The 16,628-nt window shown below is 41.4% G+C and overlaps 1 protein-coding gene across 2 annotated transcripts in view; it reads left to right on the plus strand.

Annotated features, from left to right (window-relative positions):
* Window positions 1–322: 322 nt before the first annotated feature.
* LOC134487701 (zinc finger protein 862-like) overlaps window positions 323–16,628 on the plus strand; it is a 65,187-nt gene continuing 48,881 nt past the window's right edge. The window contains exons 1-2 of one of the 2 annotated variants that reach the window (XM_063289652.1): window positions 323–602; window positions 14,791–14,888. In XM_063289652.1, coding sequence (XP_063145722.1) covers window positions 14,794–14,888 — 95 coding nt within the window. In that variant the 5' untranslated portion in view covers window positions 323–602; window positions 14,791–14,793. The remainder of the gene's footprint in view (window positions 603–14,790; window positions 14,889–16,628) is intronic. The other variant, XM_063289651.1, reaches the window with a different exon arrangement.

The raw sequence follows: 16,628 nt of genomic DNA on the forward strand, positions 1-16,628 counted from the left end.
GCGTATTGGATTTTTATTTTTAAAAAATCTGGACACAGGTTGCCGGTGCGCTAGCATTTGCTGCAGACGCCGCGCTATTTCTGGGGCAGATCCTTTCCCTGCTGCCGCGGGAGAAACCCGAGAATGGCGGGGAGAAAAGCGGGGGAGTTGGGCTTCCAGGCGAACGAGCCAGTGGAAAAACAGAGGGGCTGAGGCGGAGCATTTGGGGAGGGGGCCGACTCCCCAGGCGCCGAGGCTGGGTCTGAAACCCGGCCGCCCGCCCGCCAGCCCCGCTGCTTCCCCTCCTCCTCCGGGTTCGGGGGGTCCCCGGGCTCGGCCCCCGAACGCCCCTCTCTTCCGTTCGCCATGTCATTTCCTGTGCTAATAAGATGGTGGTCACGGCCGGGAGGGAGGGAGCCGCCGCAGCTGCCGCCTCCTCCTCTGCCACCGCGCCCGGCCCGGCCCCGGGACCCGTCCTCGCCTGGGACTAGCGAGCCAGGCTGGACTGGCCGGGCCGGCGCCGCAGGAGGAGGAGGAGGAGGAGGACGGGGGTGGCAAAGCGGGTGGCCGCCAGAAGAGCTGGGCTGCCCCCGGACGACGAGCCAGGGCCCCGCAGCGCCGAGGTGAGTCAGCCCTTCGGTAGCCAAGGTGGCGACGAAAATGGCTGCGGAGCGCGGGCGGGGAGAGGCACTTGGGCAAACGCTGGCTCGGGGTCTGGGGGCCGTTGGGACCCTTTGCTACGGAGGGGGCTCGCTCTGCAGTCCTCGCCCGGCGGCGGAGGGCGCGGCCAGGCAGGTAAGTAGCCGCCTTGCTTCTTTCCTCTTCCCTTCTGGGGCGAGCGCTAAGCTCGGCGCAGGCCGGCCCCTTCCTCCCCTCCTGCCGCTGCCGCCACCGTCTCCTCTGCTCCACTCTTGCTTCTCCTCTCCCCCTCTCCCTGTTACACTACATCCGGTGAGTGACGCGGACGCGCTCCAATGGGCGGCCGAGGAAGCCAGCGGGCGCTCCCAGAGGGAACGTGGGGGCGGGGTCCCGAAGCAACTGGGTGACTTTGGAAGCGTCGCGGGAGGCGGCGGCAGCAGTAGCGGCCAAAGTCGCGGGTAGGGCTCGTTTGCTCTACTTCCCGGGGAGTAATGTCCCACTCAAAGAAGTGGAGTTGGCTCCTGCGTAAATTGATTTTGGACTCCATGCAAAAAGCGGCAAGAACTGTGCGATGGTGGCTCCGACTGGCCGTTTGCTAGGAGATGAGACGGTTGCGTTTTGGAGTGAAAAATATAGTTGATTTGCGTGGGCAGAAATCTTTGCCACCGTTTCGGAATGTCGTATGTCGGTGAGACGGGGAAATGCCGTGCTGGCGAGTCTCTGGAACGGAAAACATCAGAAATACTGTGCATCGTTCTGGTTACTACGTCGTAGGACTAGAAAATATGCGTGATGATAAAACGACCGAAGACACCAAAATCACCCAGAGGCAGGGGCGATATCTTATGGAGAAAAGCGATAACTTTGGGCTTGGTTTAGTTTGAGGGGAGTATGATTGTACAAAACAATGCATTATGTTGATACATATGTTCTTCACTTAGACTAAAACCCAGGGTCATCCAGAGAAGTTAAATGGTTGGACAGTAATGGCTGATAAAATACTAAGCAAAGCATGTAGTTAAACTATGGCATTTAGATACAGCAAGAGCCACAAGCTTAGATGGGTTTTAAAAAAGGAGGATTCAATCAACCAATGGAAGAAGTTATCAATGTCTACTGGTTATGACTTAATCTAACACAGTGTTTCTCAACCTTGGAGACTTAAATATGCATGGATTTGAACTCCCAGGACATTGGCTGGGGAATTCTGGGAGTTGAAGTCCACACATCTTAAAGTCACCAAGGTTGAGAAACGCTGCTAACTTAAGAAGCAGCATGCCTTTCAATACTGTTTTTCAGAAACATGAAGTAGAGGGTGATATTATGCTTCTGTTTTGCTTGCAGACTTATATTAACCACTCTGGGAACTGAATATGGACCAGATGGATCTCTTGTCTGTTCTAGTGTGGCTCTGTTCATACTATTATTTCTTGCTGTCTTTTATTTTTTTGAAAAAAGCCAGCCTGAACATCATTATTATTATTATTATCATTGAGCTCCTTATTAGTAAATAAATTAGCCTATTTAGATGCTCCTTTTCATTCATTATGAAAAAAGTCTACCTTAAAGGGGTAGACTACCCTGATGCTGCTACCAGTATTTGCCTCTTTATTTCAAAGTTTCAGTCTGTGTATTGGATGTTGTGAACTATATTTTAAACAAATAAAATGAAGTAATAAGTGGCATATTAGCTGTGAGCCATATTAAGTTCAAGTACGCCTAGCCTTGAAACAGATGCAGATCATTTCTGATCAAGGAGAGAGCCATCCTTTGTAGGCATAAAGAGGTTGTCTTGCAGCTTCAAGAACTTCATATCGGGAGCCAGGATATTTTTTCCCTGACTTTTTTCATTTGTTAAAATGTTCCCTCCCACTGAAATCAGGGAGAGGATTCCTATACCAGCATGAAGCTAACATAGTTGCTCTTGTTTCCAGAACATTCAATTTTGGAATTTACTGTTGATGGGAACACTTTGAAGCATCTCAAGCCAGTGGAACTAGGTGTTACCATACCTTTAAAACTCCTTAAGCTATATTTATAAAATGTGTATACTGTATTTTTAAGTTGCCTGCACTGACAATGTCCTCTTAACCTCATGAGCCACTATTACCTTATTTCTAATCATTATTAGTCATTAAGGAAAGAGTCATGCCTAGATTCTGCAACTCCTATAATTTCATGAATTCTGGAAAAAGAAAGCCAACACATCTAGAGACTCCCAGGTTGAGAAAAGCCATGTACTGAACAAATGTATTATTCCATAAATCCCACAGTGTCCTATGTTATCAGTTACTTAAGGGGGAAAATGCTTTAAAAATCCTGTCTTCTCAGTGCTGTTGATTACATAATGTTCATTTCACAACACATTTAGATCAGGGAGGTCCTCTAAACAATAGTAGCATTTTTAAATTATTATTATTACATTAGGGCAGCTTTTCAAAGGCTGGAGATGCTGCAATATGTTATCCAGCACATTTGAAAGGAAACTGGTTTGGAAAGAGTACATTAAAATATTCTGCATGCACTGCTGTTGTACATGGGATATAATTCTCTATAAAAGTAACTTTCCTGTCCCCCCAAATATTTTTTCTTCTCCCACACCTTTTGAGACTGTATTTCTCTAACACTAAGGAAGTCTTAAGTTTCTTTTTCAGAATGTTTAAGATAGATCCTAGAATTAAGATGATAGTTTCTAGTTCTAATATGGAATACTTGAATATCTTTGGGTATGCATGTTGGGGGCGTGCTGATGGGTGGAGGGGCAAACATAAAATCTAAGCAGATTTCATACTGTAGCCACTGCTCCATCTCCAACTTATTGCAGGGGTGGGGGGCAGATAGGAAAGTCATGTTGATGAGGAAATTATCTTTAGGCAAGCGTTATTGTCATTTTAATTTTCACCAGTCTGGCTTATAAACTAAATTTAGAATTGAGAGTGCCTCTCAGAGCTGTCAGGGTTTTCAAATTAGGGATTTAATAAAGACAGTTGCATCAATTCCATCTTATTTAGTCTTTCTATTCCTTTTGATACTTGATCATGGGGCATTAGCAAAGGCGGGATATTGGGCTTTTATAGAATGATAAAGTTCTTTGGTACATGGCTTTTCCCACCCTGGGTACCTCCAGCTGTGTTGGACTTCATTTTCCAGAATTCATGAAATGATAGGAGTTGCAATTGAAGACAATAACTTTGTTCATGCAGCCCACTTAACTTGGTGTATTAACCCACTTTTTAATTTGCAGAACAATTGAACCAAGAAGACATCTTTTGCAGCAGTATAAGCCAAACAAAAAAGAATCCTAGCCAGTGTTAAAATTATTTCACTGACTGGTTAAGTGTGCTGTATGAATGTATACAGCTAGTGGGCATCAGGTTGGGGCAGACTAGCATAAAATGGTAATAGGACTATGCCGTCCTTTGGATTCAAAGGCAAAATGGTGCTTTGGAAAGCATGGAGTATTCACAGCACAATTCTGGGAGAAGATGCATTTTAGATTTAATACATTATTACGTAATGCAGTACTAGCAGGCACTATTTTAACGTTAAGAAAAAATAAAACTGTATGCCTCATTTGTGCTTATGTCTTGAAATGTAGTGAAAAATATAGTCATTTTGCTACTATTTATCAGATGCAGTTAGAATTCCAAAACTAATCTGAAATTACATTTTCATAAATCCACATTCTATTTCCCTACACCTTATCTGCAAAATCTTTAATGTATAAGACATCTTGAAGCTTTTGGGGAAGATTATAGAAACAGCATAATCTGTGGTTCTCAAGAGCTGTCCTTGCACCCCCAAAATTATTGTCAAATTGTAATTGTTGATGTGTCAATAAAACACAGCTCTTTAATTAATCTTCATGTTTGGTTTTGGTTCTGGTCCCACCTACTGCAGACCCCAGGTTCTTATGTAAAGGCTAGTACAGTCCTTGACCCAGAAAAGCTTCTATACCTCTCTCGTATAAAAACTTTTATGGCAGAGCTTGCCAGAGTAAAGACAAGAGAAGACTCTTGTCCCTTAATGGTTCTTTAAAAGCAATGAAGAATTTTTAAGAGTCCTGAAAGTGCTCTACACAGTGAGAATATTGAAGGAATGGATGCAGCCTGCCTTTGTGTAGAAGTGGCAGGATTGGAGATTGCCTGGAAACTTACAGGCACTGTCTTTTAATTCCATGGATAGTAAATACAAATGAGAAATAGAATGTTTCCAAAGCAACTGGGCAAGTGTAGTGGGGAATTTGGATCCTTGTCTGTCTTCTTACCTTATTCCAGACTCGGTTTAATACTAGGGAAGTATACCCACAAGTGGCTGTTTTGCTAATATTCTCTGCAACATGATGGAGCTTCTATAAATACGATCATAAAGCATGAGAAAGGATCTTGGCACTGTACATAGTGCTTATTTGCAGTCAACATTGCTTTTCACCCCTGCTGTGCTATGTGCTACCAATCCTTCATGTGTCTTAAAAGGGTAATTCAGTGTCATTCACCATCTCCCCTGAAATGTAGTCCAACTATTGGATGCTATCTTTACCAGACAAATTACAACATATTTCTTTATACATTGATTTTCTTTCTCCTTTATAGAGTGTGCTGTGTGCTGGGCATTTGCCCTCAAGATACTTGTACTATGGTTTTTAAAAAATAGATGGGAAACTGAGAAAATTAATAATAAACATTATGTGCGTGCATACACTGACTAAATACTGTAGCAAGGCTGGAAAGTTTACTTTGAAGTTTTGCAAGTCAGAATATCCACAAATGAAGACATGACCAAAATAAATGCAGTATTATAATAGCCTTTTTATCCTATAATGTATAATACTTATTAAAGAAGCAGTTTGTAATTCTCAGATACACAAAACCTGAATAAGAGAGGATTATTGAAAGTGTAAAACCAACACCTTCCATTAACATCTTGAGATAATTCCTTACAGATTCCTTGTGAACTCCATGGCAGGATTCTAGGCAGGGCACCCAGTTAAGCAAGTAAGAAGCTTAGAGAACTTGCCCCTGCATTAAAACTTAGTTGTCTGTCATGTATAGATGCATAGATGCTGTTATCTGAGGTTAGAGAACACTAACAGCTTTCTCAGATGGATATGCTGTTTTATCAAGGACTGCATGTGTCTGTCTAGAAACAAACTTTGGAACTCTTATGGAATGGGAAAATTAGTTAACTAATCTTTAATAGCAAGAGATATTCTATTCTGCTTGAAGAGGCCTGAAAAAGACCTCTTCAGATTCTGACAGGTTGGATAATTATTCTTGTCTCTAATCTGCTTTTTCTTGGGTGAAGCCATAAAATACAGGGTGGTATCATAGTTCCTGAGAAGAAGATTACCTGGATTTACTTCAGTCAGGATTCAGACTTCGGTTCAGTGGCCTTGGCCACTTTGTTTGATAGATCTGCACTAAGAATTAGATACTAGATCGGAGTGCATCCACATTAGTTTTACTGGAACTTTCAATATGACTGATCAGATAGGTCTGGGGGGGCATCATTTTATAGAGGTTCAGATACTTATGTGTTAGTCCTGTTCAATGTCATGGTTGTTCTTTGGTATAATTGACGGACTCATCATTTTCCTATGCTGTTTAAAATCTGCATAAAGAATTTGAAGATGTTATGGAGTTTAATGTGGAGTGTCATCAGTATGCAGATGATGCTCAGCTGTAAGTCTACTCCAGCTACAGCTGGTAGGTCTATAGATGTCTTGAACTGCTATATGATTTGAATGAGATTTAATAAGCCAAAATTAAATCTGACTGAGAAAGAACTGCTTTTGGAGAATAGTAAGGCTGATCTAGATCTTGTTATTTATTTAGATTTGAGAATGCTCCGCAAGACAGCTTTGTTATTTGATGCCCAGATGTGAGTTTGGCACAGGAAGCATTCTTTCAGCTTTGTCTGATTGCAACCATTTCTGGAGCCTAATGATGCCACTAGAGTGACCCATGTCCTTGTTATTATAGATTATGATAATAGTCCCTATGTGGAACTGCTTTAAAGATATTTAAAGGGGGCGTTTCCAACGGCCTTTAAGGAGGCGCTGGTGCACCCCCTCCTCAAGAAACCATCACTGGACCCTACTGTGCTGGATAATTTTCGCTCAGGGAGTTGAGGGTGGGCGGCGTAGTGTTGCGCTGGTTCACCTCCTTCCTCCAGGGCCAGTCCCAGTCGATCTCACCCAGCGGTTTCATGTAGATGTTAAATAGGAGGGGAGAGAGTACTGAACCCTGCGGCACCTCACAGAGGAGGGGCCGTGGGGCCGATCTCCCCTATTAACACCAACTGGGACCAGCCCTGGAGAAAGGAGGTGAACCAGCGTAAAACTACGCCGCCCACCCAAACTCCCTGAGCCGACCCATCAGGATGGTATCGAAGGCCGCTGAGAGATCAAGGCTGGGATGGATGCACTGCCACTATCCCACTCCCGCCAGAGGTCATCCATAAGTGCAACCAATGCTGTTTCCATTCCATATCCGGGCCTGAAACCTGACTGAAAGGGGTCTAGATAATCCGCTTCCTCCAGGATCCTCTGGAGCTGCAATGCCACCACCTTCTCATCCACCTTCCCCATAAAAGGGAGGTGGGAGACTAGACAAAAATTATCCAGTATAGTAGGGTCCAGTGATGGTTTCTTGAGGAGGGGGCGCACCAGCACCTCCTTAAAGGCCGCCTGTAAGGATGTATTTACCATCGACTGGACCCAACCACACTTCACCTCCCGAGCTGCCTTCACTAGCCAGGAGGGGCATGGATCTAATTGACAGGTGGTGGCATCTACAGTCCGGAGAATCTTGTTCACTTCGTCAGGTCCAACAGAATCGAACTGTTCCCAGATAACTGTTGTGCAATTAATTGATTTACACATCTTCTGATTGGGATTTTGACTGTACACAGTGTATTTTTCAATTGTGATTTTAAATATAGATGATATTTTTAATTCTGGTTTTAGTTATTAACTGTTTTATGTGTTTTAGTAGAAAAGCAGAATTAAAATACTTTAATTAATGAATTACTCTACCAAGATAAAATGCACTTTGCAAATCCAGTTGCAATGTTTTTTTTTCTAGTTTCTCTATTCTCAGTTGTTTTAAAGTTTTATGTTTACTATATATGTTCAATATTGTTAGAGCTCAAGAGAAAATATATATTTTTATTATTATTTAGAACTTTTTGGCCATGAGTGAGTAAGGGAGCCAAGAAGCTTATAACAGAAATATTGTCAAATATTATTTTTACCAGCTGCTTTCTATACTGAAATGTGCATAATATATCTAACTTTGTGTACTCTTTGGGGAAATTTAGCATGATGAATGTTGACATTTAGCATGCCTGGTGGAATTAGCAAAAGATTAGAGAACAGGCCAGGAATTATAAAGACTGATTTCGGTGCAATGCAGTAGAGTTAGAATTCATGAAGATAAAACATTTTTCAGAGACTGAGCAAAGACCACAATTTCTTATCTAACTACATATGTTAACTACTCGGGGGGAGAATGTCTCTATCAAACATAACTGCTGTTTTGTTTATAGGTAATCCACATTGTCTCCCACCTCTCTTTTTACTATTTCTTTACCCCTCTTCTACCCAACAACTCTCTCTCTCTCTCTGTAGTGAAGCCCATGTGTCTGATGAAGTAAATTGTGATTCATGAAATCTTATACAATAATTTTATTTTATTTATTCAAATTTATTAGCTACCCAACTCCAATAGACTGCATTTGTTTGTCTTAAGTACCACAAGGCTCTTCATTACTATTGACAGAGGTGATATTCTCAGTAGACATACGTACGTACATTTATTTATTTATTTATGTATTTATGTATTTCATTTATATAGCTCTCTCTCTCTCTCTCTGTGTGTGTATGTATGTGTGTGTGTGTGTGTGTATGTATGTGTATGTGTGTGTGTGTATGTATGTATGTATACACACATATATATATATATATGGCTGCCTTATATCAAACTCTGGGCGGCTCCCGACCAACAGTTAAAACAACATCAATATACCATTAATACATATATATCTATTAAAACCATAAACATTAAAACCTGGCACCAAAGGTAAACTTTCACATGCAGTCTTCACTAAGACAGCCAATACAATTTTGCTGAATGATATTAATTTTTACAATTTAAGGCATCAACTGTAATAAATGTAACAGTGGTAACCAAAACAAAATTGGAGCAAAGTAAAAAAAAAAGAATATTTCACATAATGTAGTTATTTACAGGATTATGGAATTAACATTTTAAATGGGAATTGGGAAGGAATATAGATGTTGAAATATAAATTGGTGATTTATATGTCAACCCCAGGCTTAACAGGTAATGTGCCTGGTGGCTGTGAGTGTCTGGATGATGATGAACAGACTCAGGTTTAATCCCAGCAAGACAGAGTGGTTTTAGGTTCAGAAGTACTCCAATACCAAGGATATTCCATCTTTGATTTTGAATAAGATGCAGAATTGTTTTGTAATTCGTTTTGTAATTCGGATGTCCTCTTGGATTCAGTTTTTGCTTGAAGAGCAGAAGGGAACTCTGGCTACAAGGGCCTTTGTACAACTACATCTAGTGTGTCTGGTATGATGTTTAATGGATTGGGAGGCTCCACTCATAGTTACTCATGCTTTAGCCACCCCTCCTCTGAATTACTACAATGCAGTCTAAAAGGGACTACCCTTAAAGGACATCCAGAAGCGTTAGCGAGTATAGAATATAATAGTTGAAGTAGGAATAGGAGGGTCTAGGTTTGCCCATGTAAAACCTCTGTTTTGAGAACTCCACTGTTTACCAGTTGACTTCCAAATGCAGTTCACACTTCTGGTTGTCACACTTAAAGGCCTCCATGATTAGGACCTGGGTATCTATGGGATTTTCTTCTGCCCAATAAATCAGGAAGAATGGTCTCTTTCTATGTCCCTTCTCTTAAGGAATGTTGTGTTCAAAGACTATGGGGACAAGCTTTCTCAGTCATTGCCCCCTCCTCTGGACCAGTATTTCTTCTGAGATTAAACTACCCCTCACCCTATTGGTTTTTCCAGAAAAAAAAACTGGTTATTCCAGACAGCCTTGTGAACAGATTTCTTCTGACAGGAATGTCCTGTTGTGGATTTTTGTATGTTCTCTCGGTGTTCCTGATTGCTTTCTTGTTGTATTGATTACAGTGCCACATAATTTTTTAATGAGTGCAAGCTGCTCAGAGTTCTGTTTGGATTGGAATGACATATAAGTTCCAATAAATAAATAAATAAAATTGATCTCCTAATCTTTAATGGCTATTACTAACAACAATAGAATGCATTACAGTGGTAAAGTTACAGGAGTTAAAACAACATAGGTGTAATGGGCTGTGAGAATAACCCTGAGAGAGAGGAGGTCTAGACAATGGTCTGATAAACGAAATCTTAGTCCAGAGCAGGAATGGAGGAGATGGCATCTCAGAATTCACCCTCCCTAGTTCTCTCTAACGTAAAGGCAGCGGAGAGGAAAGTGCTTTCAGACTTGCAAGATTCTGTTATTGTAACTGTCATGAGTAAGGATGGCGAGCAGGGGGCTCCCATCCAGGCTGTAAAGCGCATGCGTAGTACTGAGGAATTAAGCAACCATTCAAAGAGACACAGATCAGGCCCGCCTTAGCCTTTGGGGTTTATATGTCTGGGTTTTTCCCACGCTTATTCAGTTTGTTAGGATTCTGTTTATGTAGCAGTAATAAACAGAGTACTACTAATCGTCTCAGCGTGTGTCTCACTGTTAGGACAGTAACCTTACAATCTTCAGCAAAGGATCGTTACCTTCTCATGGTGCTGGAGGTTGAGCACCTCAATGATGCCATTAGCTAAACCATGAAGGGCCACCCAAGATCGGAAGGTCATGAGAGAGGTCAGACTAAATGCGTTCCCTGGGGAAGGTAATGGCAACCCAGTATTCTTGCTGTGAAAACTAAATGGATCAGTACAACCAGAGATAATGTTGGTATACCATCGGAAGATGAGACTCCCAGGTCAGAAGATGGTCAAAATGCTACTGGAGAGGAACAGAGGATGAGTTCAACTAGCCCCAGACGTGATGACGCAGCTAGCTCAAAACTGAAAGAATGGCTAGCGGCTGACAGTGCTGGTGGTGAACAGCGAATCCGATGTTCTAAGGATCAACACACCATTGGAACCTGGAATGTAAGATCTATGAGCCGGGGCAAACTGGATGTGGTTATTGGTGAGATGTCAAGATTAAAGATAGACATTCTGGGTGTCAGTGAACTGAAATGGACTGGAATGGGCCACTTCACATCAAATGACCACCAGATCTACTACTGTGGACAAGAGGACCACAGAAGAAATGGAGTAGCCTTCATAATTAATAGTAAAGTGGCTAAAGCAGTGCTTGGATACAATCCAAAAAACGATAGAATGATCTCAATTCGAATTTAGGGCAAGCCATCTAACATCACAGTGATCCAAATATACGCCCCAACCACAGATGCTGAAGAAGCTGAAGTAGAGCAGTTCTATGAGGATCTGCAGCACCTACCGGACAACACGCATAAAAGAGACGTTATTTTCATCACAGGAAACTGGAATGCTAAGGTGGGCAGTCAAATGACACCTGGAATTACAGGTAAGCATGGCCTGGGAGAACAAAACGAAGCAGAACATAAGCTGATAGAATTTTGCCAAGACAACTCACTCTGCATAACAAACACTCTCTTCCAACAACCTAAGAGATGGCTTTCTACATGGACCTCACCAGATGAACAACACCGAAATCAGATTGACTACATCCTTTGCAGCCAAAGGTGGCGGACATCTATGCAGTCGGTAAAAACAAGACCTGGAGCTGACTGTAGTTCCGATCACAAACTTCTTATTGCACAATTTAGGATCAGACTAAAGAGATTAGGGAAGACCCACAGATCAGCTATATATGAGCTCACTAATATTCCTAGGGAATATGCAGTGGAGGTGAAGAATAGATTTAAGGGACTGGACTTAGTGGATAGGGTCCCGGAAGAACTATGGACAGCAGTTCGCAACATTGTTCAGGAGGGAGCAACAAAATACATCCCAAAGAAAGAGAAAACCAAGAAGGCAAAATGGCTTTCTGCTGAGACACTAGAAGTAGCCCAAGAAAGAAGGAAAGCAAAAGGCAACAGTGATAGTGAGAGATATGCCCAATTAAATGCAAAATTCCAGAGGTCAGAAAGAAGAGATAAGGAATTATTTTTAAACAAGCAATGTGCGGAAGTGGAAGAAGAGAATAGAATAGGAAGGACAAGAGATCTCTTCCAGAAAATTAGAAACATTGGAACATTTGGAAAACACAAGAATGGCCATCAGATTGGAAAAAATCAACTTATATCCCCATACGAAAAAAGGGAAACACTAAAGAATGTTCAAACTATCGAACAGTGGCACTCATTTTACATGCCAGTAAGGTAATGCTCAAGATCCTGCAAGGTAGACTTCAGCAATTCATGGAGCGAGAATTGCCAGATGTACAAGCTGGGTTTAGAAAAGGCGGAGGAACTAGGGATCAAATTGCCAATATCCGCTGGATAATCGAAAAAGCCAGGGAGTTTCAGAAGAACATCTATTTCTGTTTTATTGACTATTCTAAAGCCTTTGACTGTGTGGACCATAACAAATTGTGGCAAGTTCTTAGTGGTATGGGGATACCAAGTCATCTCGTCTGCCTCCTGAGGAATCTGTATAACGACCAAGTAGCAACAGTAAGAACAGACCACGGAACGATGGACTGGTTTAAGTTTGGGAAAGGAGTACGGCAGGGTTGTATACTCTCACCCTACCTATTCAACTTGTACGCAGAACACATCATGCAACGTGCTGGGCTTGAGGAATCCAAGGCTGGAGTTAAAATCGCTGGAAGAAACATTAACAATCTCAGATATGCAGATGATACCACTTTGACGGCTGAAAGTGAAGAGGAACTGAGGAGCCTTATGATGAAGGTGAAAGAAGAAAGTGCAAAAGCTGGCTTGCAGCTAAACCTGAAAAAAACCAAGATTATCACAACCAGCTTGATTGATAACTGGCAAATAGAGGGAGAAAACGTAGAGGCAGTGAAAGACTTTGTATTTCTAGGAGCAAAGATTTCTGCAGATGCTGACTGCAGTCAGGAAATCAGAAGAGGCTTAATCCTTGGGAGAAGAGCAATGACAAATCTCGATAAAATAGTTAAGAGCAGAGACATCACACTGACAACAAAGGTCTGCATAGTCAAAGCAATGGTATTCCCAGTAGTAACATATGGCTGCGAGAGTCGGACCATAAGAAAGGCTGAGAGAAGGAAGATAGATGCTTTGGGACTGTGGTGTTGGAGGAAAATTCTGAGAGTGCCTTGGACTGCAAGAAGATCAAACCAGTCCATACTGCAGGAAATAAAGCCAGACTGCTCACTTGAGGGAATGAACTTCATTTAAAAAGGCAAATTTAGGGCTGCTTTCAATATCAGTTTTTCAATATGAATGTGGTAAATCCATTCAGCAGTAAGACAAAAACACCTGTAAAACTTTTGAGAAGTGTTTGTATAGGTCTTAAGAAGCTGCCTTAAGATGACTTCAAGAATTAATATGCATATTTAGCCTATGTTTCACCATGAAGCTTTCTAGACAGGCAACAGCAAGGTTTATTAGGAAAGGAAAAGTAAAGTAAATACCATCCATTAAAAGCAAAAGCTAAGTTAAAATATATCACCAATTATACACGTAAGATAATATGATTTTAACTTAAAGTGGTGAAAAAATGGAATAGGGCTTTTGAGGATGCTGTTAAAGGCAAATATGTTTGCAGCAGGGGAAGCTATCATTCAGAAACACTAGTCCCAAATCATAAGACAGATAGGTAGTATTTATTACTCCTGATAAATATAATCCTAATCTAAAGTCTATTCAAGATACTTTTTGCATAATAGAACCCTAGGTAAAGGTAAAGGTTTCCCTTGACGTTAAGTCCAGTCGTGTCCGACTCTAGGGGGCAGTGCTCATCTCCGTTTCAAAGCCGAAGAGCCGGCGTTTGTCTGTAGACACTTCCGTGGTCATGTGGCCAGCATGACTACACGGAACGCCGTTACCTGCCCGCCGAAGTGGTACCTATTAATCTACTCACATTGGCATGTTTTCAAACTGCTAGGTTGGCAGGAGCTGGGACTAGCAACGGGAGCTCACCCCGTCATGCGGATTCGAACCGCCGACCTTCCAATCGACAAGCTCAGCAGCTCAGCGGTTTAACCCGCAGCTCTGTCTTATGTCCTATGTCATAGAGTATCTGATTTACTATTTTTCTTGTAAACTTAAATACATACATATTCAATTTTACCCTACTTTACTATCTAGGTAGCATTCAAGTAGCAAAATGGCTCTAAAGTCTGTATTCTGATAGAATACTATGGATAAAGGGAACTTGAAATATGGAAAATACTGATCCTGCTCCCTACCATGCGTTTCAATTTAAATTTTTTCGACTAGCAGTGCTCCATTTCCTAGAATCGATAAATGTTTTCATTATTAGCAACCCGATCAGTATGAGGAACAAAATAACCATTATTTATATTGCAGCAGATTTCAAGTATGGTAAGAACAGAAGTGAATCTGCATGATTTTCTGCATGATTTTCTGGATGCTTTTCTGACAAACCTGTCTAAAGTTATATGTGAGGAATCTTAGCCTGATTTAGCATATCTTGGCTCAGTTCCTAATTCGCCAGATACATTGGATGCATCCTCTTTGAGGAAATAGAAGTTGTAGTCCCAAACCTCTGAAACACCAGATTTGGGGAGAAAGTGGTTTAGCATAATATTAAACTGGCTTGTAGCTGATCTAAAAGTATAAGAGGGATCACCCCACAAAAAAGTAGGGGTAATTTACCTGGCCTTTTTAAGATTACTTGCAGCTAGAAGCATTTGTTATGAAAAAAGGGGGCAGCAAGAAAACCTGGTGTGGTGGCTTGATACTTAAATTTGATTTGTGGATGAAATAACAGTACTGTATTTTGGCATTAAAAAGTTTACTACATAGCAGCTTTCGCAAACGCTGATATCTAATGTCATATCAGCTGGAGAATCAATTTCTTTCAAAATCTGTTTGGGAAAAACATTGTTTCAAAGTGAAAATTTACATTTTTACCTTTAATTTTTATAGAACATGACTGAAAGACTGAAGGATTGCTTGGGAGAAATGGTAACTATCAAGACGGAACCCTGTTCTCCATGCCAGGAAGAAGAGTATGGACAACTTGGGTAAGAGCCTTTCGGTTTCTAATTTGCACCATCAACATAGGAATCCAGTGCAAATTGCAAAGAAAAAAAGAAGAGTGAAATGTGCATCATGATGTCACAGTCAAACCTTGGCCTTTCATATTTGTGTCCCAGTATCAGACACAAGTAGTTCCCAATATTGGACACTAATATGTAAATCACATAGCTTGGAATATTCTTCCCCTGGAAGTGAGGCTGGCCCCCTCTCTCCTGGGCTTTAGAAAACAGTTAAAGACCTGGTTCTGTTATCATGCCTGGGGCGGGAGGGAGAATAGTTACCTCTGGTGATGGTTAGTTCCTTAGAGTGGCCCTGTTCTGCTTGCGGGTCATAGAGAACTTTAGCCATCGGGTTTTTATCATATTTATATTTATTAGGCATTATATTTATTCTGTAGTTTTATGGGGTTTTTAATTTATGTTTTATTGTAAACCACCCAGTGTCCCTTTCCAGGGAGATGGACGGTGATAAATTTAATAGATAGATAGGTAGCTAGCTAGCTAGCTAGCTAGCTAGGTAGCTAGCTAGCTTGCATCACAACAGTTATTTATTTGTTGGATTTTTATTCACTTTTTTTTTTTTTTGGTCCACTCAAGGCAACATACACATAATGCTTCTGCCTTCTATTTTCCCCACAATAGCAATCCTGTGAAGTATACCTCCCACTTCCACCCCTGAATACCTATGACTCTCACCAAATGTTTTCCACTACCTGTTCATCATCCATGGATTTTCTTCATGCTGTAGAAAATTCTGAGACATATTTCTGGCTATACTTTTCACTTACGAGGCTCTCCAATAACTTTTGGGCTGCAGATAGATTTCTAGATTGTGGAGTTCAACTCTCAGAATAAAGCTCATGCTGAGGGAGGAATTATTGCTAGTTTTTTTCTTGAGAACTTTTTTTAGCTTTCTGGGGTTTCCCCAGGGCACTGTTAAAAAAACACTGCATTCCAATTACATGTGCTAATTCGTAAGTAATTTCTGTACACCCAAATGGATATAAGATTGCAAAATAAGTGCCTGCTGTCCCATCTATAGGTGAAAAACTTAGGGATAAACTGATAGAACCAGTAGACAGACAGATTTAAGACTGTGAACATAAGCAATCACTGCATCCTGTCTTTTGTCTAATTAGTTCTTTTCAAAACTACAACAGCATTGAATGTTATTGTAGTTTTCCATATCTGAAGGAATTTTGGGAAGTATGTTCAAGCTGCTTAAGATCTTAAAACTTTTTATGAGGTTGTGAGTGATTTGTAAACCTACCTTACCTGTTTTTTTTCCCCCTGTGGCTTGGTCAGCATCTTGTACAAAAGCTATTTACTTTTCCCCATCCTGGTATGGCAACTTGGGTTAAGAGGAATAATATATCTTCGTGTACAGAGAAAGAATAGAACACCTGTTCATAGCAATTGAGTGGAAGATGTGAACAGGACAAATACTTCTTTGTATTTCTGAAAGAGAGGGATTCAGTATGGGGCAGAGTTGGGAAGAAGGCCTGATGACTGAATGGCTGATGGCTTGGTTCATAGTTCAATACTAAATCATGGTGTTTGGTGAGGCTGTCTATTGTTTTGTTGTTGTTTATTCATTTAGTCGCTTCCGACTCTTCGTGACTTCATGGACCAGCCCACGCCAGAGCTTCCTGTCGGTCGTCAACACCCCCAGCTCCCCCAGGGATGAGTCTGTCACCTCTAGAATATCATCCATCCACCTTACTC

This window comes from Candoia aspera, chromosome 1 (genome assembly GCF_035149785.1).
Source record: "Candoia aspera isolate rCanAsp1 chromosome 1, rCanAsp1.hap2, whole genome shotgun sequence".
Classification (NCBI taxonomy): Eukaryota; Metazoa; Chordata; class Lepidosauria; order Squamata; family Boidae; genus Candoia; species Candoia aspera.